The following is a 19,165-nucleotide window of genomic DNA, read 5'->3' on the forward strand; positions in this document are numbered from 1 at the left end:
TATATATATATATATATATATTAGAGATGGCACGATACCACTTTTTTATGTCCGATACCGATATCATAAATTTGGATATCTGCCGATACCGATATGAATCCGATATAGTGTATTTTTTAATCAATAAAACAGTTTTTTTAATATCTTGCTGCTTTTTGTATAAGTTCATACTCAAGTTAAAAAAAACAAACACTGTTATACCTGTATGCAAAAAATACACTGCACCCAAAATATTTCATAGTTCAGCAAAACTGATCAATCTAATAAACTTAAACCTACTCCATCCTCCCTATTCTGGTATTTTAAAGAGTACTTAGCAGAAATATTAAGCAACCTAACTAATAGGGTTCTAAAACTCCCAGCAAAAAAAATAAAATAAAATAAAATAAAATAGGGAACCACCTCCCACCCTCCACCTCATGATGCTTAATTGATGTAATCAACTATAATTTGATGCAGTGTGAAAAAAAAAAATACACAGAAATCAGTTATTTTTCAATAATAATCAAATAGATTCAACACCTTTCTTCAACAAAATTGCAGACTGCACAGATGGTACCTTCCCAAAGGAAAAAGTACTATAGCTTACTGGGGTATATTAGACTTAATATACATATACATATATATATACATACATATATATATATACATACATATATATATATATACATACATATACATATACATACATATACATATACATATATATATATATATATATATATATTTATTTAAGAGGCTTATCCCTCAAAACTGTAAATACAAAAAAGTTGCACAAAATAGTTTCCCACCAAGGGAAATTTATTTTGAGTGTCTTCATAGTTTTATTTTTGAAATACACCAATTTTTATATACTGCAGGAAAAACTAAAATAAATATTATAATGCAAATTTGCAAAAAAAACAGCATATACATCAAGATAAACTATTTCCAGCAGTGCAATATGAGTCCTAAGCATCCCAGAAACGACACAGAAAGTCATAAAGTCAAACATAACTTTTAAAAACACCAGTATAGGCTCATAAGGCCTGGATGGTAAAAAAAACCTACATTTCCGCAAAATGATGTCACTTCCGGTTTTGGGCAGGACATGGCGGACATGCGATAGTTCACGCTGATGGACGTAGGAAGTGTTACAAACAGCTGATCGGATCAGCAAAGCGTGTTTCTGGAATATTATGTTTTTGTTGCTGCAAGTGCTTTTTATGCAGTTTTTGCAAAGCTATATGTGGAAGGAAACTGACTTAGGACAAGCTGATGGCATAAGATGTAAGTACAACTCCTCCGGTTTCATATGCAAAAAAAATTATTGCGCTAGCTTATGTGGTTGCAGTGCTACCGGGATTTAAAAATAGTTCCGCAAAACGGAGCGTGCCCGCTCCGACCGGCTTTAAAGGGTTAAGGAAAGTGCTAATGAAAGTTATACAATAAACTGCCATATGAATGTGTATCTATAGCCAAAACAGTATGCATGCAGAAGAATTCAAGACCTCTGGCAAAAATATATGACACAAGAACCTGATACCAGAAGAGATTGATCATCGTCAGTTTTTTCGTACACAAACTCAGTACACTATATTTTTAAATGAGTACCGATGGAAACTGTTGCTACTTTCATTAAGGTTTTATACTTAGATAGATAATCAACACCACAACCGCACAGATATAGAAACAGCAAAGAACAAAATCAAAAGGACAAGCTGCAAGTAAAAAAAAACAAGACTTATGTATAAGAATTATAATCTTATAAAAAAAAGGGCTGAAACATCTGGTATAGTATTTATAAACATAGGGCCTAAACTGAATCTACGTGAAATGCAGTTAAGTAAAATAATATTAGCAAACTGTAGTTAAGTATTTTCTGAAGAAAAAAAATCATACTAATGAAAATATGTTTCACTCCTTTTTGCAGCGGCCTTCTTGATGTCAGATCTGTAGCATGATGTCTTGATAGCTCAAAGTGCACTAAAATATTTTTATACAATGTTCCCTAATCACTTTGACCACTCACCATAATTGCCTTCCAGCAACTGCCTACACTTCCCACAAAAATATAAATCAAGTTGATGGAATACTTGGGAGAGAAGAACCAGAGGCACAGGTACAAGGGGACATAGAAGTACTTCCACAGAGATCTTAAAATGGCAGACGCAGGCAGGCTTTTGATTTCAATAGACCTGTTATTAGAACATTTTGGGGGGGAAAGAACCTTTGATTGTATTAAAAAGTGTTTTTACCTTTTTGTTAGGGCTAAAGGTGTCCAAAATATCCTTGGTTGAATAATCTATAACAAAACCTCTAATTGGAACTGGACGAGATAGCGATTCCCCATTTACTGCAAAAATCAAGCCATCTTCACACAGAAGAAAGACACAAATACACACACACACACACACACACACACACACACACACACACACACAAATTGTTAAGCATGTATACATGTAAAGCAGAAGGAGAGTTGTTGAGTAATAAAATAAATAAAAAGAACTCTTAAAATGAATGCATCTTGGATATTAGTTCCGAGTACGCATAAAGCTTGTAAACACCGGATCTACATATTTTTGCTAGAGGATGTCATTGTGACCTAACACAACAAAGGATAAACATTGATTAACATTAAAAAAAATATTGAGGACACCACTTAGACTGAGAAGTAAAAAAAAACTGCAGAAGGTATACACAAAAATATATTTTACAATAGCTTATTGCAGTAAGCAGCAAGAAAACAAGCTTAAGAGGAAACAATACGACTACTGACTTCTACTGAGTATTCAGTTAGTAAACTTACCCCCAGTAGGGCTGTAGGAGATAGCAAACACTTCCCCTCCAAATTCATCTTTTTTAATTTCCTTGACAAACTCTCCAGTTTCTGCTATAAAGCACTGGATGCGTCCATTCTCTCTATCTGCCACACAAATTTCCTTTTTATCAGGAAGTAACACCAGGCTGTGGGGAATATGAAAAGGTATTCGCCTTCTCCTGTCTGATGAGCCTATAGTCCAAAAGATAAGACAAGGTTAAAATAATGTAAATTGTGTCTGGAGACACTATGGTAGCAGTAATCTCTTAACCTTCTGGATCTATTTGTGTTAGTTTCATAAATCAAGAAACAGCAATGTTTGCAAATACAGCTTTGCATTTAAAATTGATACATGTACACTCCACAGCTAACACAAGTATAACTAATTATAATCTCCACAAAAACTTGTGTGGCAGAATAATAAAGAAATTATATTTTATGAGATGTTAATGTCACCTTAGTGTCTAATACTTCTTACTACTCGTATGGTTTAAGCATTGTAGCAAATAGGCTAATATCCAAGCTTTGCAGTGTGTGTGTGTGTGTGTGTGTTTTGTGTGTGTGTGTGGCTGGTGAGATACCTGCACCCCACTCAGACAGGTATTTGCCATCAGCAGAGAACTTTATTATCCTGGCATTACAGTAACCATCAGAGACAAAGATGTTCCCACTTTCAGTGTCAACTGCCACATCAGTGGGCTGGCAGAAATGGTTGTTGTCACTCCCTGGTATAAAGGCCTCTCCTAATGCCATCAAGGTTTTGTCTTTGCCATCACTGCTAACTTTTAACACCTGATGAGTATACAAAGTGAAGCATCTTAAACTTTCCCTTTTGCATTTGTGGTCATTTAAACTAAGTTAATTGATACAACATCCGCTTTAAATACGTAATCCTCAAACCTTATTCTTATAGGTAATATACAATTTCAAAATGTCTCCATCTTTTAATTTATTGGCAAATATGAAGTGCAATCTATACACACTCATTGAGAATGCACCTTACAAAAACAGCAGCTTACCTGATGAAGAGCCACATCAGTCACCCAGTAATTATTCTCTTTGTCTGCTGTTATTCCATGAGGCAAAAAAAACCTGCAACATCAGAGAAATGCTTCATTATAAGACAATTATGACTGTGTTTGAGATGCCTGGTTGTCGGCACTCTTATTCACACACAAAAAAAACAATAACAAAAAAACACTAAAGCTCTGTATCACTTACATGTTTCTGCCAGAAGCCTTCAAGATACTGCCCTTGGATGGATCCACAACTAAAATGGCAGACTGCTGAATTGGTCCTAGGGACCTCTGCTGGTATCTTGCCTGATTGTTAAAAGAGCTGGAAAACAAAAAACAAACAAAGAAAAAAAAACAAACCATGAATGTCTTTTTGCATTTTTATAAAAACAATGTGTGGTGATTTTTCTAGACGTCAAATGCAACAAAAAGTATTTTCGTTTAATAAGTAAATTGTCATCCACATCACATTATACAAAAAAGTGATTAGAGCTGACTTCTATTATGCACTTTTTTTGTGTTATCTCATACTTATCCTTTCATCCTACAATCTACTGGTAAAAATCACTTTTTCAGCTTCCTTTCCTCCTATTCTTCATTTCTTAGACATGACTGGTAACTGGCATCCTATTAGACTAAAAAAGGTTGCTGTCTGAGGAGGCACTAAATGCTTTTCTTAACTATAATAGTAATTTTTTGAACCATCAAGACTGAAACTTATTTGGATTTTTTGTTATACAATTAATAAAAATTGAATCGCTAATACGAGATCTGTGTTCTTTGCCAGTAAGGTGAAGGCATTACATTAGACTGAGAGTACACAACATTACTGAGAGGGTTTTTTTGGTGTTCTTTTGGTTGAAAAAGCTGTTTAAGAGAAGAATGGTTATAACTTAAGTAAAACAAACTTACTCTGCTCCCCAGTGGTGGTCACCTCTGTGAAAAATGACCAAGTTAGAATCTGAGTCAAGAGCAAGTCCTGACACCTGTCCTAGCTGAAGTGAACTCTGTGGCCAAGCTGAAACTTGCTCAAAATGGTAGTCTATAACAAACACACACACACACACACACACACACACACACACACACACACACACACACACACACACACACACAAGTTAAGGTATGCTCAACACAGTGTCAAAAAGTAATAATAATAAATAAATGTACACAGTGTGGTAAAGTGCACATACAATATATCAGTAACAAAACTAGTGCACTGTATTTGCAGACTGGATACAAATCAGTGATTATTCTGGGCTATGACACTCCAGAATTAAATTGGGACAACGCCAAGATTGGATTTCAGCTAGTGATTTATGTTTCAACCGTCAATGATAATTAAGAGCTTTGTGTAATCATCGAAAGAAAAGCGCACATGTTTGCATTACCTAATTAGCTGCATCTGATTCCCAGTATCTAGTTGGTATGACTTGTTTCATTCATGCTTCACAATCATTTTCAGTTGCAGTTATTTATGATTCAGTGGTACTACCCTAGCAGTACCACTGAATCATAAATAACTGTTTACGGTGTTTACTGTTTACATAAATAACTGTTTACGGTGGCAGACAGAGATGGCAAGTAAAGTAGAAATCCTTCGTTACTTTACTTAAGTAGAATTTTCATTTGTACTTGAGTAGTTTTTTTCCCAGATGTTTTACTTTTACTTTTTAAATGTTCTTAAAATTTCTGATTTCATGTTTTTAAATCAGATATTGGGTTTGTACACATGACATTATGTTTTTTCATATTGTGAAATGTGATGCTAAACAAACTGAGGTAGACTAACTGTGTTATTTGCTGTACTGTGATGGCTTTAAAGTAAATAACACTGTTGAATTGCACAGAGGCCATCCAGTAAAATATTAGTATAAGCAGTAAATCAGCCAACAACTTGTAAAACATCAGCTGACATCTGGTTGAATTCAGGTGTGTAAATCTACAAAGAGCAGCAGGTCAGCTGATCACAGCCTGTACACTAAGAAAATCCACTGGAGCTCTCAATAAAAATTATTCTGAGTTGTGATTTTTCTTCCCCATAATGAGCCATTACAACTGATTTCAGGATTCCCCCACCTAAATCCTACTTTAACCCCTGACTGTACTTGTTTTCGTGTTTAAAGGCAAAGTCACCCTCTACAATGTAGGCAACAGAAAAAAGATACATGCATATTTACATACTTCAAATTTATGTAAGTGACTGTGCATTGGGCTTGTAATGCTTTTTTCAAGGTGTAAGAAACGTACACTTGCCTGAATGCAGACTGCACTGGAACTAGTGCCTACACTACACCTTCTCAATTTAAACATCATTACATTGTTATTACATTGTTATCCTTAGCTTAAATTCAATTCAAATTTTTTAATTCAATTTTATTTATATAGCTACAAATCACAACAATAGTTGCCTCAAGGTGCTTTATATAGTAAGGTAAAGACCCTACAATAATACAAAAAGCTTCATATTCGTATAGTATTTGTGTGTGTGTGTGTGTGTGTGTGTGTGTGTGTGTGGAGAGAGAGAGAGCAAGACAAAGAGAGAGAGAGTGCAAAGTGTTAGAACTTACCCTGATCCACAGTTTCTGGTTTATTTGTATCCAGCACAACTGCGTAGTCACGATCATCTTTATGAGCGAAAAAAACCAAAATATGGTAACTAAATATGGTAGTTATACAATTAATTTTAAAAAGCCAATGGACCACAGATGGAAAGAATTGCGAAAAATGACTAAAAATCTTAAATTAGCATAGATTTTATTCTACAAAAAACAACAAATGCTAAGTTAACAATTTGGATTAGAGATGGTTAGTATGAACAATATTTGATGTCGCTGTACCTGTGGATTGTCCCAGATGCATCACAGAATTCATATGGCTTGGACTGACATTAATGGGTACATTTGCCTCAGGGGGAATATGTTGGAACAGCTCTTCAGAACCCATCTCCATGCAGTTCATGTAAGGGATAGCATGTCTGCTTTCCATGTAATACATTATATAGAAGTTGCACATTTCATCATCAGAAGTACCGCTGTATTAAAAAAAGACAGATACCTGGTATTGATTTCTCACCTAGTTAGTATATGCAAACATGCAAATAATGTTTGTGTAAATAGTTTTATGTTGTAAGTGTAACATTAAGACCTTGTCTACAAACTTCTCAACATAGAGTATTATATTTCAGCAGCTATCCCTCTATAAATTAGCAATAATCACTGACAATTGAGGACTAGCATATTTATTTTAAATGACTAACTGTCACAGTTGGACACAATTTATTAATATCAACTACCAGCACAAGAAATACAGGATCCTTATCGGGGTCACAGGCCGGCGCGAGCCTATCCCAGCTAACATTGCGCAAGAGGCAGGACATTACAGGGCACTTAGAACTAGACTTTTTTAATCATCTTACAATTTGTAAATGTCAGATGAAATCAAAACTAAAATGTGAAAGAAATAAGATGGTTGCATCTTAAGAGCTTTAGTCCATGTTAAGAAATTAGCATTACTGGGCCTTCATTCATTTCAATAAGGCAAGTGCAATTACTAGCTGGCCTTACGGGCCAGGCACATACAAAAAACCCACATTCTAGATACATTCTTATGTGGAAAGGCAGGGCAGACTTTGGTACGAGACATTTTTTTAAATTAAGATCAATACAATTTTAGCACAGTGCTTTTTTAAATCTTAATGCTTAGAAACTTAATGCTTGGTTTCTTTATGCCTTCAGTGCATACCATATTGAGAAAAACAGTAAATGGATATAAGTCTTATACTTTTTCACTGAGGTTACATTAGGTTGAAGAACTCACCCAATGTAAGTTTTTGAGGTTTTACCCTCACCAGTGAACACACATCTGGCAGCAAGGGTATCACCATATTTCACATTCACCTGCTTGTTAGCAGGATAGAAAGCCTAAAGAGAAAAAATCAGTCAGTGGTGAACAAAGAGAAAACTAAACTGTACTTGAAAAGAAACAGACAACGTGAGCAAGAAAGAGAGAGAGCGTTAAAGAGAAAGAAAGAGAGGACCTGCTTTTACATTAGGTTTCTTGCAGTTTTTGTACCTAGGACAATTTTTTAGTTGTTTGTTAATCAGAATCAGAATCAGAATCAGAATACTTTATTAATCCCTGGGGGAAATTATTTTATGTTGGTTTATAATGGAGCACCCATTATAAACCAACATTAAGACAAGACAGACAATACGCTAACTAAGAATAGTACAATATATACATATATATACATACATAAGTCACTCATAAATAAATAGCTGGAAAAGAAACGTGTAGTTGTAGCTGTAACCAGTGTGTTAAGTGGATGCGTTGTACAGAGAGATGGCCACAGGCAGGAAAGATTTCCTGTGTCGTTCAGTGGTGCTTTTCGGTAATCTCAGTCTCTCACTGAACGTGCTCCTGTGACTGACCAGCATGTCATGGAGTGGGTGGGAGGTGTTATCCAACATTGTCTTTATCTTGGACAGCATCCGCCTCTCCGACACCACCTTGAGGGAGTCCAGCTCCATCCCCACAACATTACTCGCCTTACGGATTAGTTTATTGAGTCTGTTGGCATCTGCGACCCTCAGCCTGCTCCCCCAGCATGCAACAGCATAGAGGATCGCACTGGCCACAACAGACTCATAGAAAATCCTGAGCATTTTCTGGCAGATGTTGAAGGACCTCAGTCGCCTCAAAAAATAGAGACGACTCTGGCCCTTCCTGTAAAGTGCTGTGGTGTTTTTAGCCCAGTCCAGTTTATTGTCAATGTGTACTCCAAGGTATTTATAGTCCTCCACAATGTCAACACTGACCCCCTGGATTGAAACAGGGGTCAAGTGTTTCCTGGTCTTCCTGAAGTCCACGATCAGTTCCTTGGTCTTTGCCACGTTGAGCTGCAGATGATTCTGCTCACACCACGTGACAAAGGAGTCGACCACTCTGTCTCATCATCCCTGCTGATGCATCCAACCACCGCAGAGTCATCAGAAAACTTCTGAAGATGGCAGGTCTCTGTGCAGTGGCTGAAGTCTGTGGTGTAGAGGGTGAAGAGGAAGGGGGAGAGGACAGTCCCCTGTGGTGCCCCTGTGTTGCTGATTACCTTGCCAGACACACACTGTGGGAGACGTACATATTGTGGTCTTCCTGTCAGGTAATCAACAATCCAGGACACCAGAGAAGCATCCACCTGCATCGCTGCTAACTTATCACCCAGGAGGGTCGGCCTGATGGTATTGAAAGCACTAGAAAAGTCAAAAAACATGACCCTCACAGTGCTCGCCGGCTGGTCCAGATGGGTGTAGACACGATTGAGCAGGTAGATGATGGCGTCCTCAGTTCCAAGACGAGGCTGATAAGCGAACTGAAGGGGATCCAGGTGTGGTCTTACTATGGGTCGCAGCTGGTCCAGGATGAGCCTTTCCAGGGTCTTCATGATGTGGGAGGTCAGTGCCACGGGCCTGTAATCCTGGGGGCCACTGGGACGTGGCGTCTTTGGTACAGGGACGAGGCATGATGTCTTCCACATCACTGGTACCCTCTGCAGACTCAGACTCAGCATAAACAGTTTATGAAAGACTCCACACAGCTGGGGGGCACAGGTCTTGAGGACGAGGGGACTCACTCCGTCTGGTCCAGCAGACTTGCCTGAGTGAAGTCTCCTCATTTGCATCTCAACCTGGTATTGAGTGAAGGTGATGGGTGGGGGAGGGGTGTCAGGAATCTCACAGGAGGCAACAGCGCCATGTGAAGAGAGAGGCTGGCACAGTGGTGTGGCTCTGGATTCCAGGCTGACTACAGGTGAGGTTGTGGGGGTGGGAGCAGACACTGTGGTGTCGAATCTATTGAAAAACAGATTCAACTCGTTAGCTCTATTCTCACCTCCCTCAGCTCCCCTGCTGTTGGTTGGCCTGAATCCAGTGATGGTCTTCATGCCCCTCCACACCTCTCTCATGCTGTTCTGCTGGAGTTTCCACTCCAGCTTCCTCCTGTAATTGTCCTTAGCCTCTCCGATCTTGTCCTTTAGTAACACCTGGACCTTCCTCACCTCCTCTTTATTGCCCCCTCTGAAAGCCCTCTTCTTGTTGTTGAGGAGGGCTTTGATGTCCTTAGTCACCCACGGCTTGTTATTTGGGTAACAATGAACAGTCTGAGCTGGAACAATGGAGTCGGTGCAGAAAGTTATGTAGTCTGTGATACACTCAGTAAGCCCATTGATGTCCTCGGCTTGAGGCTCACAGAGTGTTTCCCAGTTGGTCACCTCGAAACAGCCCTGTAGTTCCGCTAAGGCCTCCTCTGACCACCTCCTAACAGTCCTCGTGGTCACAGGTTCCCTCCTCACAATTGGCACATAGCGGGGGGTGAGGTGAATCAGGTTATGATCTGACCTACCAAGTGGGGGGAGGGAGGAGGAGCTGTATGCATTCTTGACATTAGCATACAGTAGGTCTAGAATTTTTTCTCCCCTGGTGGGACAGTCCACATACTGTCTGAATGTTGTTAGTGTATTGTCCAGTGATACATGGTTGAAGTCACCCGAGATCACAATAAAGGCACTCGGGTGCTGAGTCTGTAACCGGGCTATGGCAGAGTGGATAGTGTCACATGCAGCTGTGGGGTTAGCAGAGGGAGGAACATAAACAGCCACCAAGATGACGTGAGAGAATTCCCTGGGTAGATAATATGGCCTGAGTCCAACAGCACACAGTTCAATGTCCGGGCAACAAATCCTTTCTTTGATTGTTATGTTGGCAGGGTTACACCACCGGTTGTTAACTAAAACAGCAAGCCCACCTCCTTTCCGCTTACCGCTAGCGATGCTGTCCCTGTCCGCCCGAACAGTGTGGAAGCCTTCCACGGAAGCATTCTCGTCGGGAATGTCCTGGTGCATCCATGATTCGGTGAAACACATCAGGCTACACTCTCGGTATTCCCTCTGACTCCGTACCAGTGCTGAGAGCTCGTCGATTTTATTTGCCAACGATCGCACATTTCCCATTACGATAGACGGCAGACACGGTTTATACCTCCTCCTCGCTTCGAGCCTCTGCTGTCTCACCGTCTCCTTCTTTCTTCTCTTCTGTCCTTGACCTCTGCATCCCCGATGTGTTTTCCTCCAAATTTCAGCTGGTACTTCTGCGGGCCTGGCCAGCGAGCCGGCCGGCATCAGGGCGATCAGCTGATCTCTGGAGTAAACAGTCCGTGAGTGTAGGAGATGTGCCGCAGTCCCGTTCCTTGATAAAAGTAACAGTTCCACGGCCACCAGAAGAACAAAAACTCTCTCAATCCACATGATTGAGTAAAAGATAATAAACGGATGAAAATACAAGTCAGAAAAAAAAGAATACGTAAGAAAAAAGAGCTAAACTAAGAGAAAAAGCAGGAGCGACTGTAACAGGCTGTACGCTGGTTGGCGCATGCGCACTGAGGTATACTAAGGTATTTAAAATTGCTGTATACATTATTCAGGCCTAAAAAGGGACCTACTTACAGTGCCTAGACGCTAGAGTTGTGTCTTGACGTAACAGATTAATCTCTTCATCATAGCTTCTGTTAATGAGTGAACATTTTGTCCTTAATCTTAATGTGTTAGAAGCAGGAAAAATGGCTGAGCTTAAGGATTTGAAAGATTTTGACTAGGGCCAAACTGTGATGCGCACATGATTGGATCAGAGCAGCTCCAAAACTGCAGTTCTTGTGGTGTATTCTGCAGTGGTCAGTATCTATCAGAAGTGGTCCAAGGAAAGATAACTGGTGGACCTGTCATGGTCCGGGTGAGTACGGGGTTTTTCCACTCCGCTGGGCTCCACCTTCAGGCAGAGACTCCAATCAGCTTCCACACCTGGTTCCAATCAAGTCACCAGCATATAAGACCAGCATTCACAACAGACCTCTGCCAGATCTTCTGCTAACTCACGTTAGTGTTAGGCCGCCAAGCCCTTGTGAGAGCCCTTAACTACTGCTTTTCTCCTCACCGTGTTTTCTTCGTCATAGGACCCACCTGGCAGTCGCACTTCCCAAGCTAAACTATTCACATCTCCGCCTGGACGCTGGTTCTGTCATCTGGTTGCTTCCTTTCCATCATTGGACTACACCTGCCTGCCTCCCTGCCAAGTCCCTCACTCCAAGTATATCCTGGATCCTCTCTGGACACTCCTCACCCGGAACCCCTTGGACACTCCCTCCTCGCATGACACTTTAACCTGCAACGTGTAAGCCCTAACCACCATAGTCTAATCCTTCAGCTGTGATTCACTAGACTGCCACTGACTACTTGTCTCCTCTCATTATAGTTACTGCGTACCTCCATCCAAGCCGCTACCCCTTTTTCCATTCCCAGGATCCATCCATGAAATCTAGCACCTAGTCATAGCACTCAGAGTTTCGTGTTCATAGTTTGGCCTCACAGTTCTCAGTTCATAGCTTCCACAGTTCATAGCATTAGTTTCCTGCTTTGTAAGTTCACTAGGCACTGTAAATAAAGCACTGTGTTCACGCCCGTTTTGCCTCCCTCTGTGTCTGCATTTGAGTCCACACCCACAGCCTGGCCCTCTCGGCCCTAACAGGACCAGCAACAAGGTCATGGGCAGCCAAGTGTGTCACTCCATGTACATCACTGATGCACATAGGGAGCAAAGACTGGCCTGTGTGAATTGATCCAACAGATGAGCGAATGTGGCTGAAACTGCCAAAAAAAAGTGTGGTTCTGATAGAAATGTATCAGAATACACAGTGCAGACCAGTCAGGGTTCCCATGCTGAACCCTGTGCACCTCTAAAGCACAAACAATGGGCATTGTAAAGCATAAGAACTATAACACAGAGCAATGGAAAAAAGGTGGCCTAGTCTGGTGAATCATGTTTTCTTTTACAGTACATTATGTGGATGGCTTGATTTTCCGGTAATAGACATTCACACCAATGCTCTGTGGGAGATCTTTTTGTAGGGATCTAGCAATGCTCATACTGTTCCTTCTTGTACAAAGGAACACATACCAGTTATAATTGGGTAAGGAACTTGTACTCCCCAGCTCTCCTAAAGTAATTGCCTTTCTCCTTCATGCTCTTGAGAATAAGCTGAGAAACACAGCAAACCTTTGCAAATGGCACATATGAACGGGCCATCCTAGAGGAACTGGACTATCTATCCAACATTTTTTAAAGTCTAAGTATCACCTGGATATAAAGTATATATACAGTCAGGAAAGATGAGGATGGAAAAAATGTCAGTGCCCTCAACCTGGAAAACCATTGCCGTTTTGGGGCTTGTCTCATTCTTGACCCTCTTTTGTGTATCTGTTGTTCTTTTCACCAACATCAAGCAGCTGAAATTGATTAACAACCTTTCTAATATTTAACTGCCCGGATCAGTATCCCAGAAGTTTAATTGACTTGATCCTATACTTTAAAAGTGTTCCTTCAATTTATTTAATGTATTTGATCCCCAAGCCAACCATGATTTAGAAACATATTTTTGAGCAGTATATAAAGAAATGAGAGTTTGCTCAAGCACAGTACTGTGTGGTTCCCAAAAATGGGCCTTTGATTTGATGACCTACCTGTGGTAGCTGAGGGGATTGTCTCCCAATCAGGGTCCACTTCCCATCTCGGATTCTGTAGCCACTGACCACTTTACCTGTGAAAAACAGACTAATTCATACTAACACTCATACTGATAAAAAAAAAAATGATCTGAAAAAGTTAGAAAATTATTTGTTTTTTCTCACCAAGGCGGTGTGTGTGGGTCCTGAAGGCAAATGGGTAGATTGGATATGAAGTATAATCGCATGCGACATCTGCATCTGTAACTAACACAGGAAAGCAAAGCAAGTCAGGACAGGCATCACTTTTCTTCTGACTTATCCATTCATGCATTCTATCAAGCATTTGTGAACAGACTGAAACAGCTGGCTTTACTTTTAAATATTTATTCAATTTGTCTTGATGCATGCTCAATCATCCAGATAAGTAAATTCCAAAAGGTTGATTCTGTTCATCTGGACATAGTATATTCAAAGGGAGAAACGTTTCGTCACTCATGCAAGTGACCTCTTTAGTTTCAGCTGACTGCAGGTTTCCCCAACCTTATAAACAGTATATTGCACAATAACTGAAACCAGCCCACTAAACAAACACTGGGCTGTGAGGCTGTCAGTTCCTTGATCATTAATATGGAAATTCTCATGACCATTGATCAACAACCATTGATCATAGACGATAGATCAATGGCCATGAGTACCATTCACAGAGAGTTATGGAATGGCTGCAATCACAGAAAAAAATGTGCAATGTACTGTTTATAAGGTTGGGAAAACCTGCAGTCAGCTGAGGCTGAAGAAGTCACTTGGATGAGTGACGAAACATTTCTCGAAACGCTACGTCCAGATGAACAAAATCAACCTATTCAATTTGTTACTTACAAATAAAGACGCTATCCAAGTTAGTTTTGTTATATGACAAAGTACATAAACCCGTAAATGAGACTTTGTCACACACAAACACACGATTTACTGCAGGTTGGACTGTGCTATGTTAAAAGACTTATAGCATACCTCTTTGTCCTGGAAGGATAACTGTGTCCACAGACATGAGCAAATATATGCCAGCAATGAATGGCTGCCTTTTTAGAAGTCCAACAGATGAACAAAAACAAAAAAAGTTAGTGGATTGGAAGGAAATGTTTATTTTCAGGTTATCGATGTTTATATTCTTTGATGTTCTCAACCAGAAAGCAGTCTTGAAGAAACAACTGTTAAAACATCTTCTAATTTATTTTGTTTCATTATTAACTGAAAAGTTCATATATTTAACTCATTACTTACGGCCTAGAAGTCATTCTTAAAGTAAGTCCTGAGCAATCTCTATGGTGATCTGCAACAGGCAAATAAGAGGGGACTATGATATTTATACAGTTACGCTGCGATTAACATAAATGATCAGAGCCTAACCAATGTAGATTTTGGAGAAGATACTGATATTTGGTGTTTTAAAAATCTGATCTTCTTATGTATCAGACAATTTCTTTTTCTTTCCAACACAAAACATAAACAAACACTCATTATGTGAAGTCCTTTATTTACTCATTCATGCGCTGCACTACTCTGCTCATATCAGCTGGTGTGTTTTTGGCATTTCAAACACAGGTGTTGCAACTGGCAAATTGCAGTGCACCATCTGGTGGACAAATATGCAAAATCAACACTTATAACATGGTTGGGGGATATTTCACCCATCTTTTGTTTACTTTATAAATTTTTATTTATTGGTTGTTATAAATGTTGATAGAGAGGGATCAATAAATAGCTAATATTAATAATATAAATGGGCCAATATTATTAATATTAATAATTAAAAATATTGGCCCATTGAAGTCAATGAACAAGTGACACAGAACAGCAGTTTCCTTGGCTTGCTTGGTTAGCTCAAATTGATCAGCCCAGGCTAGAAGGCCAGAGGCTAATAGGTGAAGGCCAGTGTTCAAGAAAGTTGACACATTTTTACCAAATTTAGGTGGTACCCAAGTTAGATACAACTTGTGTGATATAGAGAAGATGGACTGTGGTGCGTGAAAGTTTGTAATAACTCCTTTAGCAAGTTAGCAAGGAAAGCCTTCATAAAGAAGAGAAGGTGTCAAATCCAGTTTAATAAAACTGGCAAGTGGAAGCTCAGCTAAAACTTTAAGAATAGCATCTCTGAGAAATCACTTGGTTGAGCAAATGTGCACCGTTTAACCAACAGTTTTGCCTTGTCTCTTGTAGATATAAAAACTTTATAAACTATATATTTTAATACTTTTTTAAAATCTGTTTTTTTAAGTTCTTAACAGCTGATTTTTTTCCCAAAAGATATGTGGTCCTCTCATGACATATTTTATACAATCTGATGCATTTACTGTAAATTAAACAAAGTATGAAATGTTTAAGCTCAGTCCTAAACATGTTGAGGAGAAATGTTAATCCATGGGGAACATTTTTATGCAGAATAATATTTTTATTTTTGATAATTTATGTACAATTTGCCAATAATGAAGTGTTATGTGTAGTGAAGTGTTTCCTTGCTTCTTTTGATAAAGGAATGGTTCTAAAAAAAAATCCTGCACCTACTGTCATTGTCCACTAATGATAAATCATTTTGGGTAATATAGTAGATATTTATTTAACTATACAAGTAGGAAAATTTTATAGTTCTTCAGATAGGAAGGTGTGCAGAAAGGTAAAGGCATCCATGTAGAGTGAAGCTGAAGCATGTTATAGGAGGCCGTCAGCAGACAGGCAGCACAAAACAGTGTTTTGTGCACCTACTTCCCATTTCCTAGCAAAATATTAAGAAATGACTGGTGACTCAAGACTTTTGTACAATACTGTATTTAGGTTTGAGAGATTCACCAAAGGTTAAATGTAGAGAACCTACAACTGTGTGTTTGGTTGAAAAACAACAGAAAACTAATGTTAGAAATATCAGAAATGACTTTTATATACATCACCCAAAGCCTCTATAATCATAAATGGTAAATGTTCACGTTATTTTAAGTTGACAAGGGGTACCCGTCAGGGCTGTCCAATCAGTCCATTGTTATTCGCCCTGGCCATAGAGCCCCTCTCTATTACACTCAAAACCTTGCCATCAATTGCGGGTATCCATAGGATGGATAAAGAGCATAGAGTGTCCCTTTATGCAGATGATCTGTTAATGTATGTATCTGATCCTGTTTCATCTGTCCCCAATATTATTCACACCTTAAGCAGCTTTGGCTCCTTCTCTGGGTCCAAACTGAACTTCAGTAAAAGCGAATGTTATCCTGTTAACGATCTGGCTCTTCAAATACAGAATAGCGCTGCACCTTTCAAAACAGCCAAAAATGGCTTCAAATACCTAGGCATAAATATAACAAGAGATCTGCATAATCTCTATGAAGAAAATTTCTGTCCGTTATTTGAAAAGGTCAAATCAGACTTAAAGAAATGGAAGCCACTTCATTTGTCATTGGCAGGGAAGGTAAATTGTATAAAAATGAACATACTCCCCAAGTTTCTTTATCTTTTTCAGTGTATCCCACTTTACCTTCCAAAATCATTTTTTAAATCTATTGATAAAGCTCTGATCTCATTTATATGGGATGGGAAAAAACCAAGAATATGCCTGGATCGGTTACAGAGGCCAAAAGACCTAGGCGGCTTAGGCCTTCCAAATTTCCGCCATTACTATTGGTCCTCAAATGTTCAAAAAATCATATACTGGCTCAATACCCCTGATGAAGACTGGTGCCAAATTGAAGCGGCATCTTGCATCGCCACCGCTCTTAGAGCCTTGGTCACCTCGAGCCTTCCAATCTCCTCACAGGAGCACACCACCAGTCTTATAGTTATTAACACCCTCAGAATATGGGCTCAATTTCGAAAGAACTTTGGGTTTGAAAATCTTCTTCATTTAACCCCTATACACAATAATCACCTTTTCCGTCCCGCCAGATTAGACTCTGAATTTTCTCTTTGGCAGAGACGAGGCCTCCATAAGTTTTCTGACATGTATATAGACGGTGTCTTGGCAAGTTTTCAGGATTTGTCACACAAATTTGACCTCCCTCGGCCCAGCTTATTTAGATACTTCCAAGTTCGTCACTTCCTTCAGCATCACAGCCCTGACTTTCCAAATATAACTCCACTTACTGCTCTAGATCAGCGGTCCCCAACCCCCGGGCCTCGGACCGGTACCGGTCCGTGAGTCGTTTGGTACCGGGCCGCGAGAGTTGAGGCTCAGGTGTGAAATGTATGGTTTTCAGGGTTTTTATCGGTTTTCAGCATTATTTTGTTATCGTTTTTATCGTTAACTCGGTTTTCCTGGGTCTTTTCATGTGTGTTATGAATAAATCTTCTTTTTTTCGGTACCGGTACTAGTTTTATTTTGTTGTATTTATCCGCGACACATTAAAGGCCGGTCCGTGAAAATATTGTCGGGCATAAACCGGTCTGTGGCGCAAAAAAGGTTGGAGACCGCTGCTCTAGATGATCTGTTGAAACTGACATTTAAGCCTAAAGGCCTAATCTCAAGAATTAGTAATTGTATAGCCTCCTTTCAGAATATAACAATGCCAAAGATCAAAGCAGACTGGGAGAATGAGCTGGGGATGGTTTTGGAGGAGGAGACCTGGGAGAGCGCCCTTTTAAGAGTAAACAACAGCACTTTCTTTGCCAAATTAAACATCATACAGTTCAGGATTCTACACCGCATTCATTACGCCAAGGCAAGACTAGCCAAAATATTTCCAAACATAGAGATGCTGTGAGAGATGTAGAAATCCCTCTGCCGATTTAACACATATGTTTTGGTCATGTCCAACTTTAAAAGCCTACTGGTCAACAATTTTCAAAACATTGTCCAAGGCATTGAATGTTGAGCTTCAACCCAATGCAGTTATGGGCATATTTGGTGTCACAGAGAGAGGATATAGAACACTAAGGAAGAGTCATAAAAACATAATCACTTTCACTACACTGCTTGCACGCAGAAGGATACTGTTGCATTGGAAGTCAAAAAAGCCACCCAAAGCAGCTTTGTGGTTTAGTGACCTGACACAATTTATACAGTTGGAAAAGATAAAGTACACTCTCAAGGGGTCGAAGGAGAGATTCTTTGCTGTTTGGGATACATTGCTAAAACATTTAGAGTAAATTAAAACCATATCCACCTGAAAGATGCTTGACAGCTGCCGTAAATCCTTTTTTTTTTTTTTCTGTGTGATTGGGATTCATTTTGTGTAAACTATTCCCCTTTAAGGGCACATCTTCAAAAATGGTGAACTTCCTTGTACCTCATTTAAATTCACTTTATTCATTTATTTATTTTAATTTCTTTCTCCTTCTGGATCAGTGTCCAATATGTTCTTGGGGTGGAGTAAATATATAAAAAGGAGCATTGTGGCCTTGCTATATCTATGTCTTTGTACTACATTGTTGATGCTCAATAAAAAAAAAAAAAGAAATATCAGAAATGATATATACTTGCTACACTAGAAGAAGTTATTGCACTTGGTATAAAAGATTGCAACATTTTATTTCAGAGGTGAATGGTCTGTAGTATTTAAAATTACTTTTCAAACTCTTTGGATCTTTCCAGATTTTTACTGAATTAATGCTGCTTTAATTTGAGCTGCTTAATTTGAGCACATAATATTTTTTTTTATTACATTATATTTATGTTTAAAAAGGACTCACCTTTGAAAGCACTAATATCTCCGTAATGAATCTGCAGTACAAAGTAGGACATTCCTGAACTTCTTCCAACTTTAAAGCCAACATCTGATAAAATACAGAGAATAGTGGTTAACAATGGACATAAGACCTCAT

General features: G+C 39.2%; 1 protein-coding gene across 5 annotated transcripts in view; it reads right to left on the bottom strand.

The window, feature by feature from the left end:
- The window catches only part of pam (peptidylglycine alpha-amidating monooxygenase), a 55,136-nt gene that overhangs the window by 17,448 nt on the left and 18,523 nt on the right, over positions 1-19,165 (bottom strand). For all 5 annotated transcript variants that reach the window (XM_084936001.1, XM_084935999.1, XM_084936002.1 and 2 more), the window contains 14 exons: positions 19,034-19,117; positions 14,645-14,693; positions 14,375-14,442; positions 13,550-13,630; positions 13,382-13,458; positions 7,639-7,742; positions 6,660-6,853; positions 6,390-6,446; positions 4,732-4,861; positions 4,025-4,141; positions 3,823-3,895; positions 3,385-3,595; positions 2,792-2,995; positions 2,238-2,353 (listed from right to left, as the gene is read on the bottom strand). In XM_084936001.1, coding sequence (XP_084792127.1) covers positions 2,238-2,353; positions 2,792-2,995; positions 3,385-3,595; positions 3,823-3,895; positions 4,025-4,141; positions 4,732-4,861; positions 6,390-6,446; positions 6,660-6,853; positions 7,639-7,742; positions 13,382-13,458; positions 13,550-13,630; positions 14,375-14,442; positions 14,645-14,693; positions 19,034-19,117 — 1,565 coding nt within the window. The remainder of the gene's footprint in view (positions 1-2,237; positions 2,354-2,791; positions 2,996-3,384; positions 3,596-3,822; positions 3,896-4,024; positions 4,142-4,731; positions 4,862-6,389; positions 6,447-6,659; positions 6,854-7,638; positions 7,743-13,381; positions 13,459-13,549; positions 13,631-14,374; positions 14,443-14,644; positions 14,694-19,033; positions 19,118-19,165) is intronic.

This window comes from Perissodus microlepis, chromosome 7 (assembly GCF_051167445.1).
Source record: "Perissodus microlepis isolate ML-2025 ecotype Zambia chromosome 7, ASM5116744v1, whole genome shotgun sequence".
NCBI lineage: Eukaryota > Metazoa > Chordata > Actinopteri > Cichliformes > Cichlidae > Perissodus > Perissodus microlepis.